Genomic DNA, 16,328 nt, shown 5'->3' on the forward strand with positions numbered 1-16,328 from the left:
CCACAAATTCCATCAGCTGTGCTGACTGAGAGGAGTTACCATAATAATAATAATAATAATAATAATAATAATAATAATAATAATAATTTATTTAAACCCCACCCATCTCACTGAGTTTCCCCAGCCACTCTGGGCGGCTCCCAACAGAATATTAAAAGCACAACAAAACATCAAACTTTAAAAACTTCCCTAAACAGGGCTACCTTCAGATGTCTTCTAAAAGTCAGATAGTTCATGGGTAGGCAAACTGAGGCCCAGGGGCCAGATCGGGCCCAATCACCTTCTAAATCCAGCCTGTGGACAGTCCAGGAAACAGCATGCTTTTACACGAGTAGATTGTGTGCTTTTATTTAAAATGCACCTCTGGGTTATTTGTGAGGCATAGGAATTCGTTCATTTTTTTCTTCTTCTCCAAAATATAGCCCGGCCCCCCACAAGGTCTGAGGGACAGTGGACCGGCCCCCTGCTGAAAATGTTTGCTGACCTCTGAGATAGTTATTTATTTCCTTGACATCTGGTGGGGAAGGCGTTCCACAGGGTGGGCGCCACCACCAAGAAGACCCTCTGCCTGGTTCCCTGTAACTTGGCTTCTCGCAGTGAGGGAACTGCCGGAAGGCCCTCGGAGCTGGACATCAGTGTCCGGGCTGAACGATGGGGGTGGAGAAGCTGCTTCATTTCCCCAAACACCTGTATTGGGCCAGGAGTAGATAAATCTGCATTTGCATGGTCCTTAATGTGGGAGAGGGGTCTTTGGTGGGGGGGCAGCAGCGGAGGCAGCTGAGACAGGCCTGTCCCCCCCGCCAAGGCCGCTATCTGCAGCTCCTCCTCTCCCTTCCAGACTTCTGCCTGTGGAGCGTTTGGACCTCCTGGAGCCCCTGCCGTGCGCCCTGCAGCGGGGGGTTCCGAACGCGCCAGCGCTACACCCGTCACCCATCGGGAGAGACCCGGTGCCACGGGGCCTGGTCCCAGTCCGAGAGCTGCAACACGGCCACCTGCCCAGGTACGTTCCCTTCAGCTGGGATGTGGTGAGCAAATCCCCAAAAGGGAAGGTGGCAAATCCCCGAAAGGCTGGGAAACGGAGGAAACTGCTGCCTCGGACCAAGTCCGTGTCAGGTGCTTGTCCTACACTCGAGTAGGACCCTGGCAGAGACACATGCCTGACTGGCATGTTCTCTCCCTCCTGGTCAATCGTTCAGGAGCTTCAAAAGCTTTCTTCAGCCCCAACATCACAGCGACCGATGCCAAACGACGCCGGCACACTTAGGGATCTGCAGAGTTTGCACAGCTTTGCGTGACAGACCTCAGCAACTCAGCATTTTGGCTAATCTACTTTATTTACATGTAAACACACACACGGAGCACTGCAATATGGCTCCCTCTCTCTCTAGCATCAGACAGCAAAGAGAAAAATAACAAAGGACAATAGTTTCACGGAACACAGGAACACAAACATCCTGTCTCCGTCACTTCCCACTTTGTGGAGTCAAAACATGCACCGTCATGTGAGACACAGCAATCCCATGACTGCAATCACGGAGCTGGAATTCTAACAGTCAGACCATTGGTCCATCTACCGCAGTGTTGTCTGCACTGACTGGCAGCAGCTCTCCATGGCTTCAGGCAGAAGACCAGATCCTGCGCTTGTGTTTTGCCAACCCTGAAGGTGCCCTATTGTGGGAAACACAAAAGCAGGACTCAAGCATGAAAGCTCTTTCTCCTCCTTCGGTTTCCGGAAGCGTTGATTGTCTCCTCCTCCATGAATTTCTCTAAGTGAGCAAAGTTCCTTTGTCATTTATCCAGGAATCTAGACCTCGACACGCCTGGTGTGGACACAATCAGAAATGAATCTGAAACTCACTTATTTACTTACTTCATAAGATTCCCATGCCACCTGGTTGTTTAGAAAGAAAAAACCCAAAAAGATAACAACAGTAAGATCAGGGGGGAAATTACAATACTTTAAAACATGGGTAGGCAAACTGAGGCCCGGGGACCAGATTGCCTTCTAAATCTGGCCCGTGGACTGTCCGGGAATCAGCGTGTTTTTACATGAGTAGAATGTGTGCTTTTATTTAAAATGCATCTCTGGGTTATTTGTGGGACATAGGAATACGTTCTTTCTTTTTTTTTCAAAATATAGTCTGGCCCCCCACAAGGTCTGAGGGACAGTGAACCAGCCCCCTGCTGAAAAAGTTTGCTGACCCCTGCTTTAAAACATACCAAAAAAGAAAAAGAAAAATACCAATACTGACTAAAATTCACATCAACTTTCTAAGCATCAAGTTTGGACCGTCTAAACAATGTTTTCAGCAGGTGCTGCAAAAACTACATTGGTTCCTTGGTTTTCAAACGTCTCCGTTGACAAACGTTTTGGTTTTCAAATGCCGTAAACCCAGAAGTAAATGCTTCCGTTTTCGAACACGCCTTGGAAGTCAAACGGCTTCCGCTGACTGTGTATGTTATTTTCTCAATTTTCTCAATTAAATTTGCAGGCCGCCCTTTGCGCCTTGGTTTTTGAACGTTTCAGAGCTCGAACGGTCTTCTGGAACGGATTACATTTGAAAACCGAGGTCCCGATGTACAGCAAAGGTGCCTGCTTGGTGTCATGAGGCAGGGAGTTCCCAAGTCTAAAAGATTCACCCAGAAGTGCCACTTTCTCATGGTCCCGGGGGCTGTTCTTCCTCCCTTCCCCAGGAGAGGAATGTGAAGATCGGGGCAAAGTTCGGGCCCCGTCCTGCGCCAACAGCTGCCCTCGCACCTGCGCAGACCTCTGGGAGCATGTGGAGTGTCTGCATGGGGAGTGCAAGCAAGGTAACACCCCTCCTTCTGCTGTCCCCCCCCCACGCCAGCCCTGCCCAATTCTGGATTTCGTCTCACACTGGTTCCCTCCTTGTTGCTCTTCCACTGACAGGTGAATATATTTTCATTCCGCCAGGTTTTCCATAGAATTGTAGAGATGGAAGGGACCACGAGGGGCACGGAGTCCAACCCCCCATCTACCTTGAGATTAAGCGCCACATGCTCTACCAATTGAGCTATCCCAGGCACTGTGTGTGTGTGTGTGTGTGTGTGTGTGTGTGTGTCTGCTTGGTTTTTAAATAATAATAATAATAATAATAATAATAATTTATTTATTTATACTCTGCCCTCCCCAGCCAAGGCCCCCGGGCTCAGGGCAGCTAACAACCAATAATAAAAACAAGTTGATTGAAATACAACTTAAAAAACAAGATTAAAATATGACATTAAAACATTAAGATGCAGCCTTTAAGGAAATGGCATTTAATAGTACTGGGCTTTTCCTTCCTTTCTTTTTTTATTACCTGCATTTTGAACAATTTGTTTTTACATCGTTTTCATTGAAAAGCCCCAAATGCTGCAACCGTTCTTCATAGGGGCATTGCTCCGTCATCCCGATCGTTTCAGCTGTCACTCTAAGAGACTGTCCGTCTGGCCTCTGTGGCTAGGAGGAGCCTGAGCCCCCTTTATCCATCCCAAAGTTCATATTCTTGCTAGAGCCACATTCCCAGTTTCTTGGTGCCATGAGTTCCACAGAGTAAGTGTGAGATACATGAAGAAATGGGAGGTACCTTTTGTGTTTTGGAATTCCCTCTGTTCACGGCCTCATCCATGCCCTTCATGTCAGAACCCAAACTGCCCTCCTCCAAAGGGGCAGAAGAAACGCCCCTTTCTCGCCCGGCCAGTTCCTCATCCTCCTCTCCCTCCCTCTCCTCCGCACCCAGGATGCCGGTGTCCTGACGGACAGCTCCTCCAGGATGGGGTCTGCGTTCCGATCCCAGCTTGCCGCTGTGGACTCCCCACGGCCAACATCACCCTGGAGGTCATGCCAGGCCAGACGGTGGAGCTGGATTGCCACAACTGGTAAGGGGTCAAATGGGGGGGGGAGGGGTCACATTCCCTGGCAAGGAAACTTTGGAGAATTTAACTTCTTAAATGTTCTAATTTAAATCAAGTCGCAAACTCCCCCCCCCCCCCCATTTTACCTTCCATTTTACAAATATTTTAACAAAGAAAACATTTGCATAGTCAAGCATATCTTCAAATCAACTCCTGTCCCCACTTTCCGTGATTACGTATGTTATATCTTTTACCACTGTATATCCAGTTCAAACCTGTTTACTAATTTTTCCTTTTATATTCCCTTTAACTTATTTTTTTGCCACACGTTTTTACGTCAACCCTGCTAACGATTTAAGTTGTTTACGATAATTCTTCAAAGAGTCCACAGATTTTCCCCACACTGTATGGAAAAGTCTGTCTCCTTGGTTTCTCGAGGAGTCGAGAGGGCAATGTTGTGAAAGAGGTTTTTCTAGGATCCAAGTGGAACTGCTGTTCTCCCTTGCCTTTCCGGCTGCTGGGCTTTGTGACTGTGATCTTGTTTCATGCGCTTACGGCACAGAAACATTCTCGTTGTTTTGTGTGTTGCCACTCTTGCCCTTGTGCTTTTTGCCGCGAAATGCTCTTGCAGTGCCTGAATTTGAACTGCCTTTCTGTTTCCGGAGCTGCTTTGAGCTTGGTTTTCGTCTGAGAAAGTGGCGTGCAAACGAAGCCATGGCTGGATGATGGACGGGCGCATGCACAGTAAGGCGATCTCGCAGGTCAGCCGGTCCCAAGGTGCTCCTAGTAATTTGGGGTTCCTGTCTCTTCCTTCCCTCTGTAGCACCTGTGCCAATGGCACCTTCTTGTGTCCTGAGAAGGAGTGCCCGGCCTACGGGGAATGGTCCGCGTGGAGCCCCTGTTCTGCCAGCTGCGGTGGGGGCAGCACCCTGCGGCACCGGCAGTGCCACGAGAGCCCTGCGGGAGCCCCCTGTGCCGCTGATGCCATGGAGGAAGCAGCCCAGTGCAGCCCCCAGCCCTGCGAGGGTGAGTCTGCCAGCCTCCTGGCATCAGGGCAAGCAGGTGCCCCTACCCCTGGGCCCTGCCATCACAGCCAACTCTCTCACTCTCTAATTAATTTTTATTAATTTTTCATCAATAACAATCCAGTGGAGGCCACATTAATACAATACCAAATCATGCCAAATCACAATACAGTCAAAAAAGCCAGTTAATCACTTCCGAATTCAATGTTTTTGGGTGACTTCCCATATTCCAGTTATCTGGAGTTGATGTTAATTCTTGGTCCTCTTAATTAGTCCAAATTCCACAGTTCCGATTTTATTTATTTTTATTTTTTTAAATAATATTTATTAAAATTTCAATAAGAAAAAGATTACGAAAATGATAGAAAGAAAAAACAAAAAAAATACAAGTTACAGAAAGAATAAAAAACAATTAAAAATAAATCCCTCTTTCTATATCTTACAATTCATTTACTTATTTTCATGACTTCCTTGCACCTCCCTTTTTTGTATTCCAGTTCAGATAGTTAATTCAGCAAATCCTTTCCCTCTTTATTTTCTTATTTCTTAATCCCTTTTTACATATTCCTATTTAACCTTATTACTAAAACCGCTTCATTTCATTCCAACATCAATTTAACATTCAGTAATTTTACAGTGTTTCTGTAAATAATCTTTAAATTTCTTCCAATCTTCTTCCACCAACTCTTCTCCCTGGTCTCGGATTCTGCCAGTCATTTCCGCCAATTCCATATAGTCCATTACTTTCATTTGCCATTCCGATTTTAATCCTTTGTTTTAGCAGCCGCTGGTGTGATGACTTTCGTCCGTATTTAATAAATCCATATCCATTAAAGTGCAGAGGGAATTTATATCCTAACACAGCCAATTCTCATCCAGGGAACAGCAGTTTGTTTGTTTTCCCCCCTGTTGTGAGTTGCGATGCTTTGTGATTTGCCACCCTTAACTCCTCTGGGGAAACAGGCAGGATCGAAATAAGAAGCCTTATTACCAGGTTGTATCTCATGCTCATTGTACTCAGAGTAGACCCACTGAAAGTGAGGGACGTGTCACTTTGTAGTAGGAGATAGATGGTACTTTTATGGCGTTACACAGTTTTGTATATATTTATACATTATTATTCCACTCATTATGTTGATTAAATATATATATATATATATATATATATATATATATATATAACATATATATTAAATATATATATATAATCTTAGAATATAAATGATATCTCAATATAATTTATAATGCAATTATAATTTTATGCAGTGGCGTAGCATAGGGGTGCACGGGGGGCCAGCCGCACCGGGCGCAACATCTGGGGGTTATGGTTAGGGGGCGCAAATCCACGGGTTAGGGGGCGCAAATCCACGGGTTAGGCGGCGCAAATTACTTGCCTTGCCCCAGGTGCTGACAACCCACACTACGCCACTGATTTTATGGTTTGATTTTGTATTGATTGAAATACTGTGAGGGCTGATACAGCCTTTGCGTGGCCCCCAGCTTTTGAATCTCCCCCCGCCTCTGGTTCTACCAGCTGGAGCAGGGGTAGGCAACCTAAGGCCCAGGGGCCGGATGGGGCCCAATTGCCTTCTAAATCTGGCCCTCAGACGGTCCGGGAATCAGTGTGTTTTTACATGAGTAGAATGTGTGCTTTCATTGAAAATGCATCTCTGGGTTATTTGTGGGGCATAGGAATTCCTTCATTTCCCCCCCCCCCAAAAAAAAAATATACTCCGGCCCCCCACAAGGTCTGAGGGACAGTGGACCGGCCTCCTGCTGAAAAAGGTTGCTGAGCCCTGAGCCGGAGCATCCCTCCCTGAGCACGGGCCGGCAGGCGCAGGAGGGAGATCCCAGTGCTGCCATTGACAACCCCCCCCCCCCCCCCGTTCCTTCCGCAGCCGCCTGCCTGCTGAGCGAGTGGTCGGCCTGGAGCCTTTGCAGCGCCACCTGCGGAGGAGGCGAGTCCGAGAGGAACCGCAGCCTCCTGTCCCCACCGCCGGGGGAGCCCTGCGCCGACCCCCTCCTGCAGCACCAGGCCTGCAACACGCAGAACTGCACGCCAGGTGAGCCCCCCAAAGAGCCGCCCAACAGCAGGGCCAGCTCAGTGGCAGCCGGGGACCAAAGACTCCCAGTTTATCCTTGCATTTATACCCCACCAAGGAGCTCAAGGTTATCCCACCGCCTCATTTCATCCCAAGAACAACGACCCTGCAAGACAGGCCAGGCAGAGAATAATAATAATAATAATAATAATAATAATAATTTATTTATACCCGCCCGTCTGACTGAGTTTCCCCAGGCACTCTGGGCGGCTGAGAAGTAAACAAAATAGCGGACAACTGCAAAGGGGATTCGGATATTTAATTTGGCACATCTTACCTGAGAATCTTCTGCTATTCCGTTCTATTGAATGCAACAAATTATGCATCCCTGGGTTATTTGTGGGACATGGGAATTCATTCATTTCCCCCCTCCCCCCAAAAAAATATATATAGTCTGTCCGCCCACAAGGTCTGAGGGGCAGTGGATCAGCCCCCTGCTGAAAAAGTTTGCTGACCCCTGCTCTAACCACTATGCAACGCTGCCTTTTACATCGTTCCTCCTCCCTCTCTATGCCAGAATGCCCAGGATACCAAGTCTACAGCGACTGTGCCAACGCCTGCCCGCGGTCCTGCTCCGACCTGCGCCCTCACACCCAGTGCCTCCGTGAGGAATGCCGGCCGGGCTGCGCCTGCCCCTCTGGACAGGTGAGTGAGCTCAGAGCACCCAAAGCTGCCCTTTCTGTCTACCTAGGCTGGTGTTGCCTACACTGGCCGGCAGCCACTCTGTAGGGTTTGGGGCAGGGGTCATTCTGGAACTGCCATCGAGGGTTGGGCCCAGGAACTTCTGCCATGCCAAGCAGATGTTCTGCCACTGAGCCGCAACCCTGCCCTCAAGACACACAAAACGGCAAGAATGTTAATTCGGCAGAGAAATGGTTGTTAAAATTATTGGACTCTGCTGAGATGGCAAAGTTTTAGGAATTATAGGGACAGAACTACCTAAACTCTATAGAATTGTCTAGGAACACTGTAGTATGCTCAAACCGTCCCAGTGAGCATCAAAAAAAGAGCATGGGAAATGATATATAATGAATTGAAAAGGATGTTCAAAATAACTTTTATTTTAAAAAACCCAGAAGCTTTTCTCTTGGGAATTATAGGGACTGAACTACCTAAATTGTATAGAAATTTATTTATGTCTGCTACTACAGAAGCAAGAATGTTACTTGCCCCAAAATGGAAAGAAGCAGAAGTCCCAGCAAAGGAAGAATGGATACAAAAAAACTTAAGGAATATGCAGAAATGGTGAAACTTAACCAGAAGAATAAGAAATTGAGATAACAAACTTTTTATAAAAGAATGGAGATGGTTTATGGATTGTTTACAGATAAATTGTCAACAGATAAAAACATTAGCGGGATTATTGTAATAACCTGCAGTTTCATAAGAGTATATATTTACAGTAGGTAATTAAATGAGCACATTAAATGAACTTGGATATGCAGAAGATATTAAAAAATAAATTGAAGGAACCGCAGAAAGAGGGCGAAGGAAGCCGAATTTCAGATAGATTGTAAAACTAAAGAAATGTATAAATTTGAAAAGTAAAAAAAGAAAAATGAGGGCAAAGTTGACATTCACCCCTTTGTGCATTAACGAGCCCTAAACTTGCTATCTGCCTGCAATTTCCCGCACTTATGAGCCGAAAGCCCCTTCCCAGGAGCACATCTGTACCAGTCTCTTTTCCCCAGGGGGCCAGCCAGCCACAAAGCAAGAAGGGGGGGGGGTTCCCTTGCCCCACGGCAGCACACCTGCTGACGCTGAGCCTCCTCTGGGCCCACAGGTGCTGCAGGATGGGGGCTGTGTCTCCCCAGAAGGATGCCGCTGCCAGCTGGGCTCGGTGCCCACCATGCCCTGGGCTGCCAACATTTCCCAAGAGGAACAGGGACAGGAGCATGCGCCAGGCAGCGTCATTCACCACGAGTGCAACAGCTGGTGAGCGTGGGCTGGGCGGTGGGCAGGATCTCTGAAATAGTCACTTTGGGGGGCAAAAAGAGAAAACCGGACCACGCTGCCCATTGCAGCACAGAAGCTTTTTAAAAAAAATAAAATAAAAATTAATTTATTTTCCCTTTTCGTTCATTACATACATCTCATATCCATAACATTTACTATACATTCCTCCCTCCCTCCCTCCCCTTCTGGGCTTCCCCCAACTTCCCTTTCTGGTTTGTTTCTCCTTTCACCCACTTTGCTATTTCCTAAAAGAAAACAATGCTAGTAACATATTTATACAACAACATCAAACCTTTAAACTTAAAACATAAAACCTTAAAACCTTAAAACATAAAAATAAAATACACCATCCTGTTTCTCTATCTTCCACACATTTTCTAATGCTAATGATGTGAATGTTTATTTAAATCCTGCCATCAAGTCTATAGACTTTCTTTGTTTCCGCAAGTATAATATAAATGGTTCCCATTCTTTTTCAAAGTCGCTGTTGTCTTTTTCTCTTAGTCTCTTTGAGCCAGGACGGAAATTGTAGGGCAGGGTGTTCTTGACTTAGAGCAGGTGACACCGTCCACGTAAGGTCCTTCCTATTCAGTGTGTGCTGGTCCCGTGGGTTACCCGAGAGGCAAGGTCCAAGTCCGGTCCGTGGTCAAAGGTGCAACATGGAGGCAGTCCTGGCTGAAAGCTGGGTGCAGGCCAGGGAGTCGGGTGAAGTCAGGAGCAGGCTTGCAAGCAGGGAGCCAGGGCGGGCCAAGAGCTCAGGCAGGAACTAAAGGTAAAGGTACCCCTGCCCGTGTGGGCCAGTCTTGACAGACTCTGGGGTTGTGCGCCCATCTCACTCAAGAGGCCGGGGGCCAGCGCTGTCCGGAGACACTTCCGGGTCACGTGGCCAGCGTGACATCGCTGCTCTGGCCAGAGCCAGAGCCGCACACGGAAACGCCGTTTACCTTCCCGCTGGTAAGCGGTCCCTATTTATCTACTTGCACCCGGAGGTGCTTTCGAACTGCTAGGTTGGCAGGCGCTGGGACCGAGCAGCGGGAGCGCACCCCGCCGCAGGGATTCGAACCGCCGACCTTTCGATCGGCAAGCCCTAGGCGCTGAGGCTTTAACCCACAGCGCCACCTGCGTCCCATTCAGGCAGGAACTAGCAACCAACAATGTTGCTTCCGCAACTTGGGACTGGGGCTGGCCGGCTTTTATCTGCCCCGAGGCATAGGGCAGCCCCAATCCTCTGGTGACTCGCCTCTCCTGGCCTGGAGGCAAGCACTCCTCCTGCGGGAACTCAGTTCCCTCCGCCTCTCTGCCCTGAGCCTCTGCAGCTCAGGAGAGGCTGGAGGGTTACCGGACCCAGAGGCAACCTCAGCTTCCCCTGACGGGGCTGAGAGTGGAGCACCTGCAGGCAGTGGGTCCTCCATCACCTCAGGAGCCAGAGCAGACTCAGCTGGTGCCTGCACCTGAGGATCCAGCACAGGTGAGGACCCTTCAGGCTCAGGCCCCAGCCCCAGCTCAGCTGGTTCTGGAGGCGGGGAATCCTGTGCAGGCTGGGATCCCTCAGGTTCAGCCTCCGAGTCCGAATCCCAGGCCATCACACAGGGGGCTCATCTCCCCATCCATCCACCCTGGGCTGCAGGAGGAATCACAGAATCGTACAGTCGGAAGGGGTCCCCCAAAGGTTCTCTAGTCCACCCCCCGCGATGCAGGAATCATAGCGGGAGAATCCCTGGCAGGTGGCCACCGACCTCTGCTTTAAAATATCCAAGGAAGGAGAGTGTGCCATCTGGAGAGGTGGTTCCTTCCACTGTCGAATAGCTCCCACCGCCAGAAAGTTCTTCCCAAGGCTCAGTTGGAATCTCATTTATTGTTCTTTGACTCCATTGGTTTGGGTTGCCTTTCCTGGAACAGCGAAAAGCAAGCTTGCTCCATATTTTGTCTGACGGCCTTTCAGATTTGAGGGCCTTTTTCCATGGCCTACTTTGATATCCTGCCTCTCCCGTAAGCAGTTCAGGGTGTGTGTGTGTGTTCTGTATTTCTCCCGCTCTTGCATTTGAGCATCACAACAGCCCTGCCAAGTAATAATAAATAATAAATCTTTATTTATTCCCTGCCCTTCCCGGTTCAGAAAACCGGGCTCAGAGCGGCTAACAACAAATTTAAAACACTTAATTGATGCAAAAAAACCACATAAAATACAGTATAAAACGTGAATAACAATAAATTCAGAATTCAAAAATCAATTTAGGGGGGAAATCCATCCAATAAACATTAGGTGATCCCCAGGGCTAGCTGGCTAAATTAGTCCTATTTGGGCCAGCAAGGAGACCAGGAGAGAATTAGCTGTGGGATTCCAGAGCAGGTGATCTTCATAAAAGGGTAGGGGGAGGGAAAGGAAGTAGGCTAGACAGAGAGAGGAAGACTGGCTGAAGGCCACCCAGTAGAGATTTGAACCCAGGTCTCCTCCTGGCCAGCCCTGGGCTCTGTTAACCCGCCTTCTGCCTTCTGACTCCTTTTGTTTCCCTCCGCAGTGTCTGCCAGAGGGGGGTCTTCACCTGCACCCAGGAGGACTGCGATGGTAAGAGGCTGCCAAGGGGCACAGACCCTCTGCAAACAGAGCTTGCCCCTCCCTTTCTGCCCCCTGCAGCCCCACTGCTTTCATCCCCACGGCACCAGGAAGAAGGCTGGCAGCTTGGAGGAGCCAAAGGGGTCTGGGGTGCCTGTGTTTGGCTTGTGTTTTCCTGCCAACTTCCTGTTCTCAGCCCTGGGACCAGACGACTAACGCTTCCTCTGAGCCTGTGCAGAGTGCATTCCTCCCATCCCCGAACCCCAACCCAACCCCTTCTCAAAAGCGAGAGCTCTGCCCTGAATTCTTGCATCCCACGCTTCAGGACTGAGCCACAAGGGGGCAGGGGTGCCACACCCATATTTGCCCCCCTTCTGGGGCAATTACCTGGGCGCTTCTCTGCCCTCCCAGCCACCACTTGCCCCACACAGCACCGGGCCCCGATCTGACGCCCACCCAGGATGCCCTCTGCCAGCCGCACTCCCTCACCCAGACGCTCTCCCCCTTCTCGCAGTGCCCTGCGTCTGGTCAGAGTGGTCCCCGTGGTCACCCTGCTCCGTGACATGTGGCTCCGGACAACGGACGTCCCGGCGCCACCGCCGCCAGCTGCGCCTCTACGGCGGTGCTGAGTGCGAAGGACCCTCTGAGCGCTGGATGTCGTGTTCGCTCCCAGACTGCGGTGAGGCTCTGTGGCTTTCCTTTGCCCCTGCGGATCATTCTCCTGCCCCGGGGAATCGGGGAGGAGCAGAAAATCGCTCCTTTTGCATTTTGATACAAGCCTAGCTAAGTGGAACTTCCCGAAACAGAAGCGCAGCAGAACCAGAAGTGATAAAAGGCCTGGAAGCCAAGCCTTGTGAGGAACAGTCGAAGGAGCTGGGCGGTGCTGGTGGGAGTTTGATCATAATAATTTTATTATTTGTATCCCAGCCACTCTGAGAGGCTCCCAACAGGATATTAAAAACACAGTCAAATTCCTTAAGAACTTCGCTAAACAGGGCGGCCTTCATATGTCTTCTAAAAGTCAGATAATTGTTTATTTCCTTGACATCTGATGGGTGGGTGCCACCACTGAGAAGGCCCTCTGTCTGGTTCCCTGTAACTTCGCTTCTTGCGGTGAGGGAACCAGCAGAAGACCCTCGGAGGATGACCTCAGTGTCCAGGCTGAGCGATGGGGGTGGAGACGCTCCTTCAGGTATACTGGCACCTGGTTGGCAAAGGCTAATCTGACTGGTATCTCTCCTGCCCACAGCCTGCCCTGCCGGCGAGCTCTGGCTCAGGACCGATTCCCCCGCCCCCTGCGAGCGAGGCTGCCACCAGATCTACGAGGATCCCCTGCAGAACTGCACCCCAAGATCTGGGCAGGGATGCGTGTGCCAGCTGGGGCACTACCGGAACAAGAGCGGGCACTGCGTTCTGGCCGCTCACTGCGAGTGTGAGCATCGGGGCCAGATTTACGCGGTGAGTGTAAGCGGTGGTGACATTTTGGATTGGAGGGGAGGGCAAAGGTATCTGGCTTTGGTGAGACAAAGTTTTGTGGCCTCAACCTGCTCGTTCCACGTTGGTGGGCACAAAGGTCTAGATGACCTCTGGGGGTCTCTTTCAGCTCTAGAATTCTGTGACTTATTGCAGGGCCTTCTCAGTGGCTGCTCCAAACTTTGGAGCTCTCTCCTTAGAGAAGCCAGACTGGCTCCCTGCTTGTCCTTCCATTGGCCAAAGATTATTTTATTCTGGCAGGCTAGTTTTTTTTAAAAGGATGGCGCTTTTAAATAGCACTCTACTGTTTTCATTACCTGCTTTTAATAGATTTGTTTATATCGTTTTAATTCTCTTAAATTACATTTTAACGATCACCTTTTGTACGTCTGTAGCTTTTTGCGTTTGACCTGTGCCATTTCAATGTGTGTGAGTCCCGATCTGGGCAAAAGGCAGGATATAAACTGATATGGTAACGATGGCAATGATAATAATAATTTCTAAACCGATTGCACTCTGCAGGCCCTCTGAAGCCCTCTCTCCCCTTCTTTCTCTCCTCCGCAGGCTGGCACAGAATGGCAGGAGGGCTGCAAAACTTGCCATTGCCTGAACGGGAGGGCCGTGTGTGAGGCCACCTGCCCCCCCATCACCTGCCTTGAGGTATTTGCACCTAAAGGACCCTGTGCTGTACAGGGAGGGTGGGGAGCCTCTGTCCTGCGGGCCAAAAACAAACTCAGCTTCCTGCGTCGTAGGGGGTTGGACTAGATGACCCTTGGGGTCCCTTCTGTGATTCTTCTCTCCTCAGGGTGAAGTCAAAGTGCAGGAGGCCGAGAGCTGCTGCCCACTGTGCAGGAAGGAGCTGCCGGGTAGGTGGGCTTGCGAGGGGGGAGAGAGGGTCCTTTCTAGGTTGTGCCTTTGGGGTCTTGGTTTCGGCCCTGGGCTAGGAGCCAGGTCCCGCATATCAGAGCTTCTGCATCCAGGGTGGGTGGGTGAGGCAGGGAGGGAGGGAGAACAGGGAATCCCCATTTGCAACAAAGCCATCTTTAATTGTGGCAGCCCCACTTCTCGGAACTCCCCGCCTATTGACCTCAGGCAATTCTCTTTTCAGTGACTGCCAAAAACATTTTTTGTTCAGAGAACCCTACTCAGACCTGCGGACTGCTGTTGTGTGTTTTAATCTGGTTTTCCTTTTCTGCTACTTTCATATCCCTCCCAACGTTCTAAACAGTTCCTTTTAACCGTTTTGCTGATACAGTGGAGCCTCGCAAGACGAAAAGAATCCGTTCCGCGATTCTCTTTGTCTAGCGGTTCTTTCATCTTGCGAAGCAAGCCCATTGACGGCTTAGCGGATTAGTGCTATTAGCGGCTTAGCGGCTTTTAGCGGCTTATCAGCTTAGCGGATAAGCGGCTTAGCGGCTTAGAAAAAGGGGGGGGAGGGGAAAAAACCCGCAGGAACTCGCAAGACATTTTGTCTTGCAAAGCAAGCCCATAGGGAAATTCGTTTTGCGAAGCGCCTCCAAAACGGAAAACCCTTTCATCTAGCGGGTTTTTCGTCTTGCGAGGCATTCGTCTTGTGGGGCACCACTGTAATCGTTTTATTCATTCTGTAAACTGCTTTAATGTTCTTTACCGTCACCTTTGGAACTCCTTGCCTCTTGACACAACAGCCAGGCGCCTTCCCTGTGCCCTTCGCAGTGCCTGCTGAAAACATTCGAGTCCAGACCAGCCCACCCAGACGTTTTGACTTCCAATCTGTTGTGATTTTAGCTTCCCAAAAGCCTTAAATTGCTATTGTTAGCTTTCCTTATTTATAATCTTATTGGCTTTTTTGTTTTTCTTCTTTTGCAAACCGTGGCGCGTAAATGTTTTGAACCAAACCAACCAACAGGAAACGGAAACCGTTCCATCCGACGTGGGTCAGGGTTTGGGGGGGAATCCTGTCCTGTGGCCCCCCCCCGGATCTTAGCTGGGCCCAAACTACCCATCAGCCCCAGGCCTGGGCCTCTGAGAGCCTCGCATGGGGGTGCCCCCCTTACCCACTGGCCTTCCACATTGCCCTCCTCTTCCCCTGCAGAAGATCACCCTCAACCTGACTGCCAGCACCACACAGAGCTCCGCAACATCACCAAGGGCAGCTGCTTCCTGGCCGGCGTGGAGGTGAGCTACTGCCGGGGGCGCTGCCCCTCCCACACCAATGTCATCCCCGAGGTAAGTTGGCACCAGGCTAAGGCACCCGAGGGGCGCTGCCCTCTCCAGAAGACCCCTTGGAGTCACCCAGTGGCCTCGCCCCTCACAGTCCATGCAGTGTATTGCGGTTATCAATAGTGCACAAACGGCAGGGTTGCCATATGCCCAGGAAAACCAGGACATGTCCTCTTTTAGGGGGCGGACATGCCCATCCGGGTAGATTTTTACATTTTAAAGGAAAAGTCTGAGTTTTGGGGGGAAACCCAGCCAGATGGGCGGGGTATAAATAAATTGTTGTTGTTGTTGCATGAAGGGTGGTATATAACTCTAATAAATAAATAGAAAATAATAATAACATTTTTGGATGGGAGAATTTTCATTTCAAAGGGGAGTCCGTTTTTAGTCCTCGAACAGCTTCCGTGCGATAGGGTTGCCGTACCTTGAAGAATGAAAACGGTTTGTTGAATATTTACAGATAAATTGTAGACAGATAAAAAGATTGGCAGGATTATTGTAATAACCTGCAATTTTATAAGAGTATATATTTATGGTAGATATTTAAATGAGCAAGTTAAATGAATTTAGATATGCAGAAGATATTAAAAAATAAATGTAAGGAACCGCAGAAAGAGGGGGAAGGAAGCCTGGAGAAGCTGGATTGGGGAGGAGAGAGTGGGCCGGTCTGCACTCCTCAGAGAAGCGGGGAGTTTCAATATTGGGGGGACATATAAAGGGCCCCATTAACTTCAGTAGCGTAGGGCCTCATCAAACCGAAATCCACCAACCTCAAATGGTGTTTTGATACACCTGTTTGGGCTTTCCCCCTCTCTCCTCCCCTGCCCTCGTGGTGCCCCTCGCAGGAGCCCTACCTGCAGACCGTGTGCGAGTGCTGCAGTTACCGCCTGGACCCCGTCAGCCCCGTCCGCATCCTGAACCTGCAGTGCCAGGGGGGCGAGACGGAGCCCGTCGTCCTGCCCGTCATCCACCAGTGCGAGTGCAGCAGCTGCCAAGGTGAGCCTGGGCCAGAGGCGGGCACCAGAAAGGGCCCCAATTGACCACAGGCAATGGGACCGGGGGGGGGGAGCCTCTGACCACAGGGCTTGGTTCTGGACTTCTGACCCCACATAATGTCCCTCACTGGCCTGCTCTGGAAGAAACACCCCCCCCCAAAAA

The 16,328-nt window shown here is 49.8% G+C and overlaps 1 protein-coding gene across 1 annotated transcript in view; it reads left to right on the plus strand.

The window, feature by feature from the left end:
- The window catches only part of LOC307227146 (SCO-spondin-like), a 181,490-nt gene that overhangs the window by 163,205 nt on the left and 1,957 nt on the right, over positions 1-16,328 (plus strand). The window contains exons 98-111 of the mRNA XM_079996268.1: positions 839-1,000; positions 2,695-2,811; positions 3,744-3,882; positions 4,682-4,884; positions 6,782-6,946; positions 7,503-7,630; positions 8,769-8,920; positions 11,461-11,507; positions 12,010-12,174; positions 12,745-12,953; positions 13,533-13,628; positions 13,774-13,834; positions 15,043-15,176; positions 16,016-16,166. Coding sequence (XP_079852394.1) covers positions 839-1,000; positions 2,695-2,811; positions 3,744-3,882; positions 4,682-4,884; positions 6,782-6,946; positions 7,503-7,630; positions 8,769-8,920; positions 11,461-11,507; positions 12,010-12,174; positions 12,745-12,953; positions 13,533-13,628; positions 13,774-13,834; positions 15,043-15,176; positions 16,016-16,166 — 1,929 coding nt within the window. The remainder of the gene's footprint in view (positions 1-838; positions 1,001-2,694; positions 2,812-3,743; positions 3,883-4,681; positions 4,885-6,781; positions 6,947-7,502; positions 7,631-8,768; positions 8,921-11,460; positions 11,508-12,009; positions 12,175-12,744; positions 12,954-13,532; positions 13,629-13,773; positions 13,835-15,042; positions 15,177-16,015; positions 16,167-16,328) is intronic.

Source organism: Podarcis cretensis (genome assembly GCF_951804945.1).
Source record: "Podarcis cretensis genome assembly, chromosome: 12".
Taxonomy (NCBI): Eukaryota; Metazoa; Chordata; class Lepidosauria; order Squamata; family Lacertidae; genus Podarcis; species Podarcis cretensis.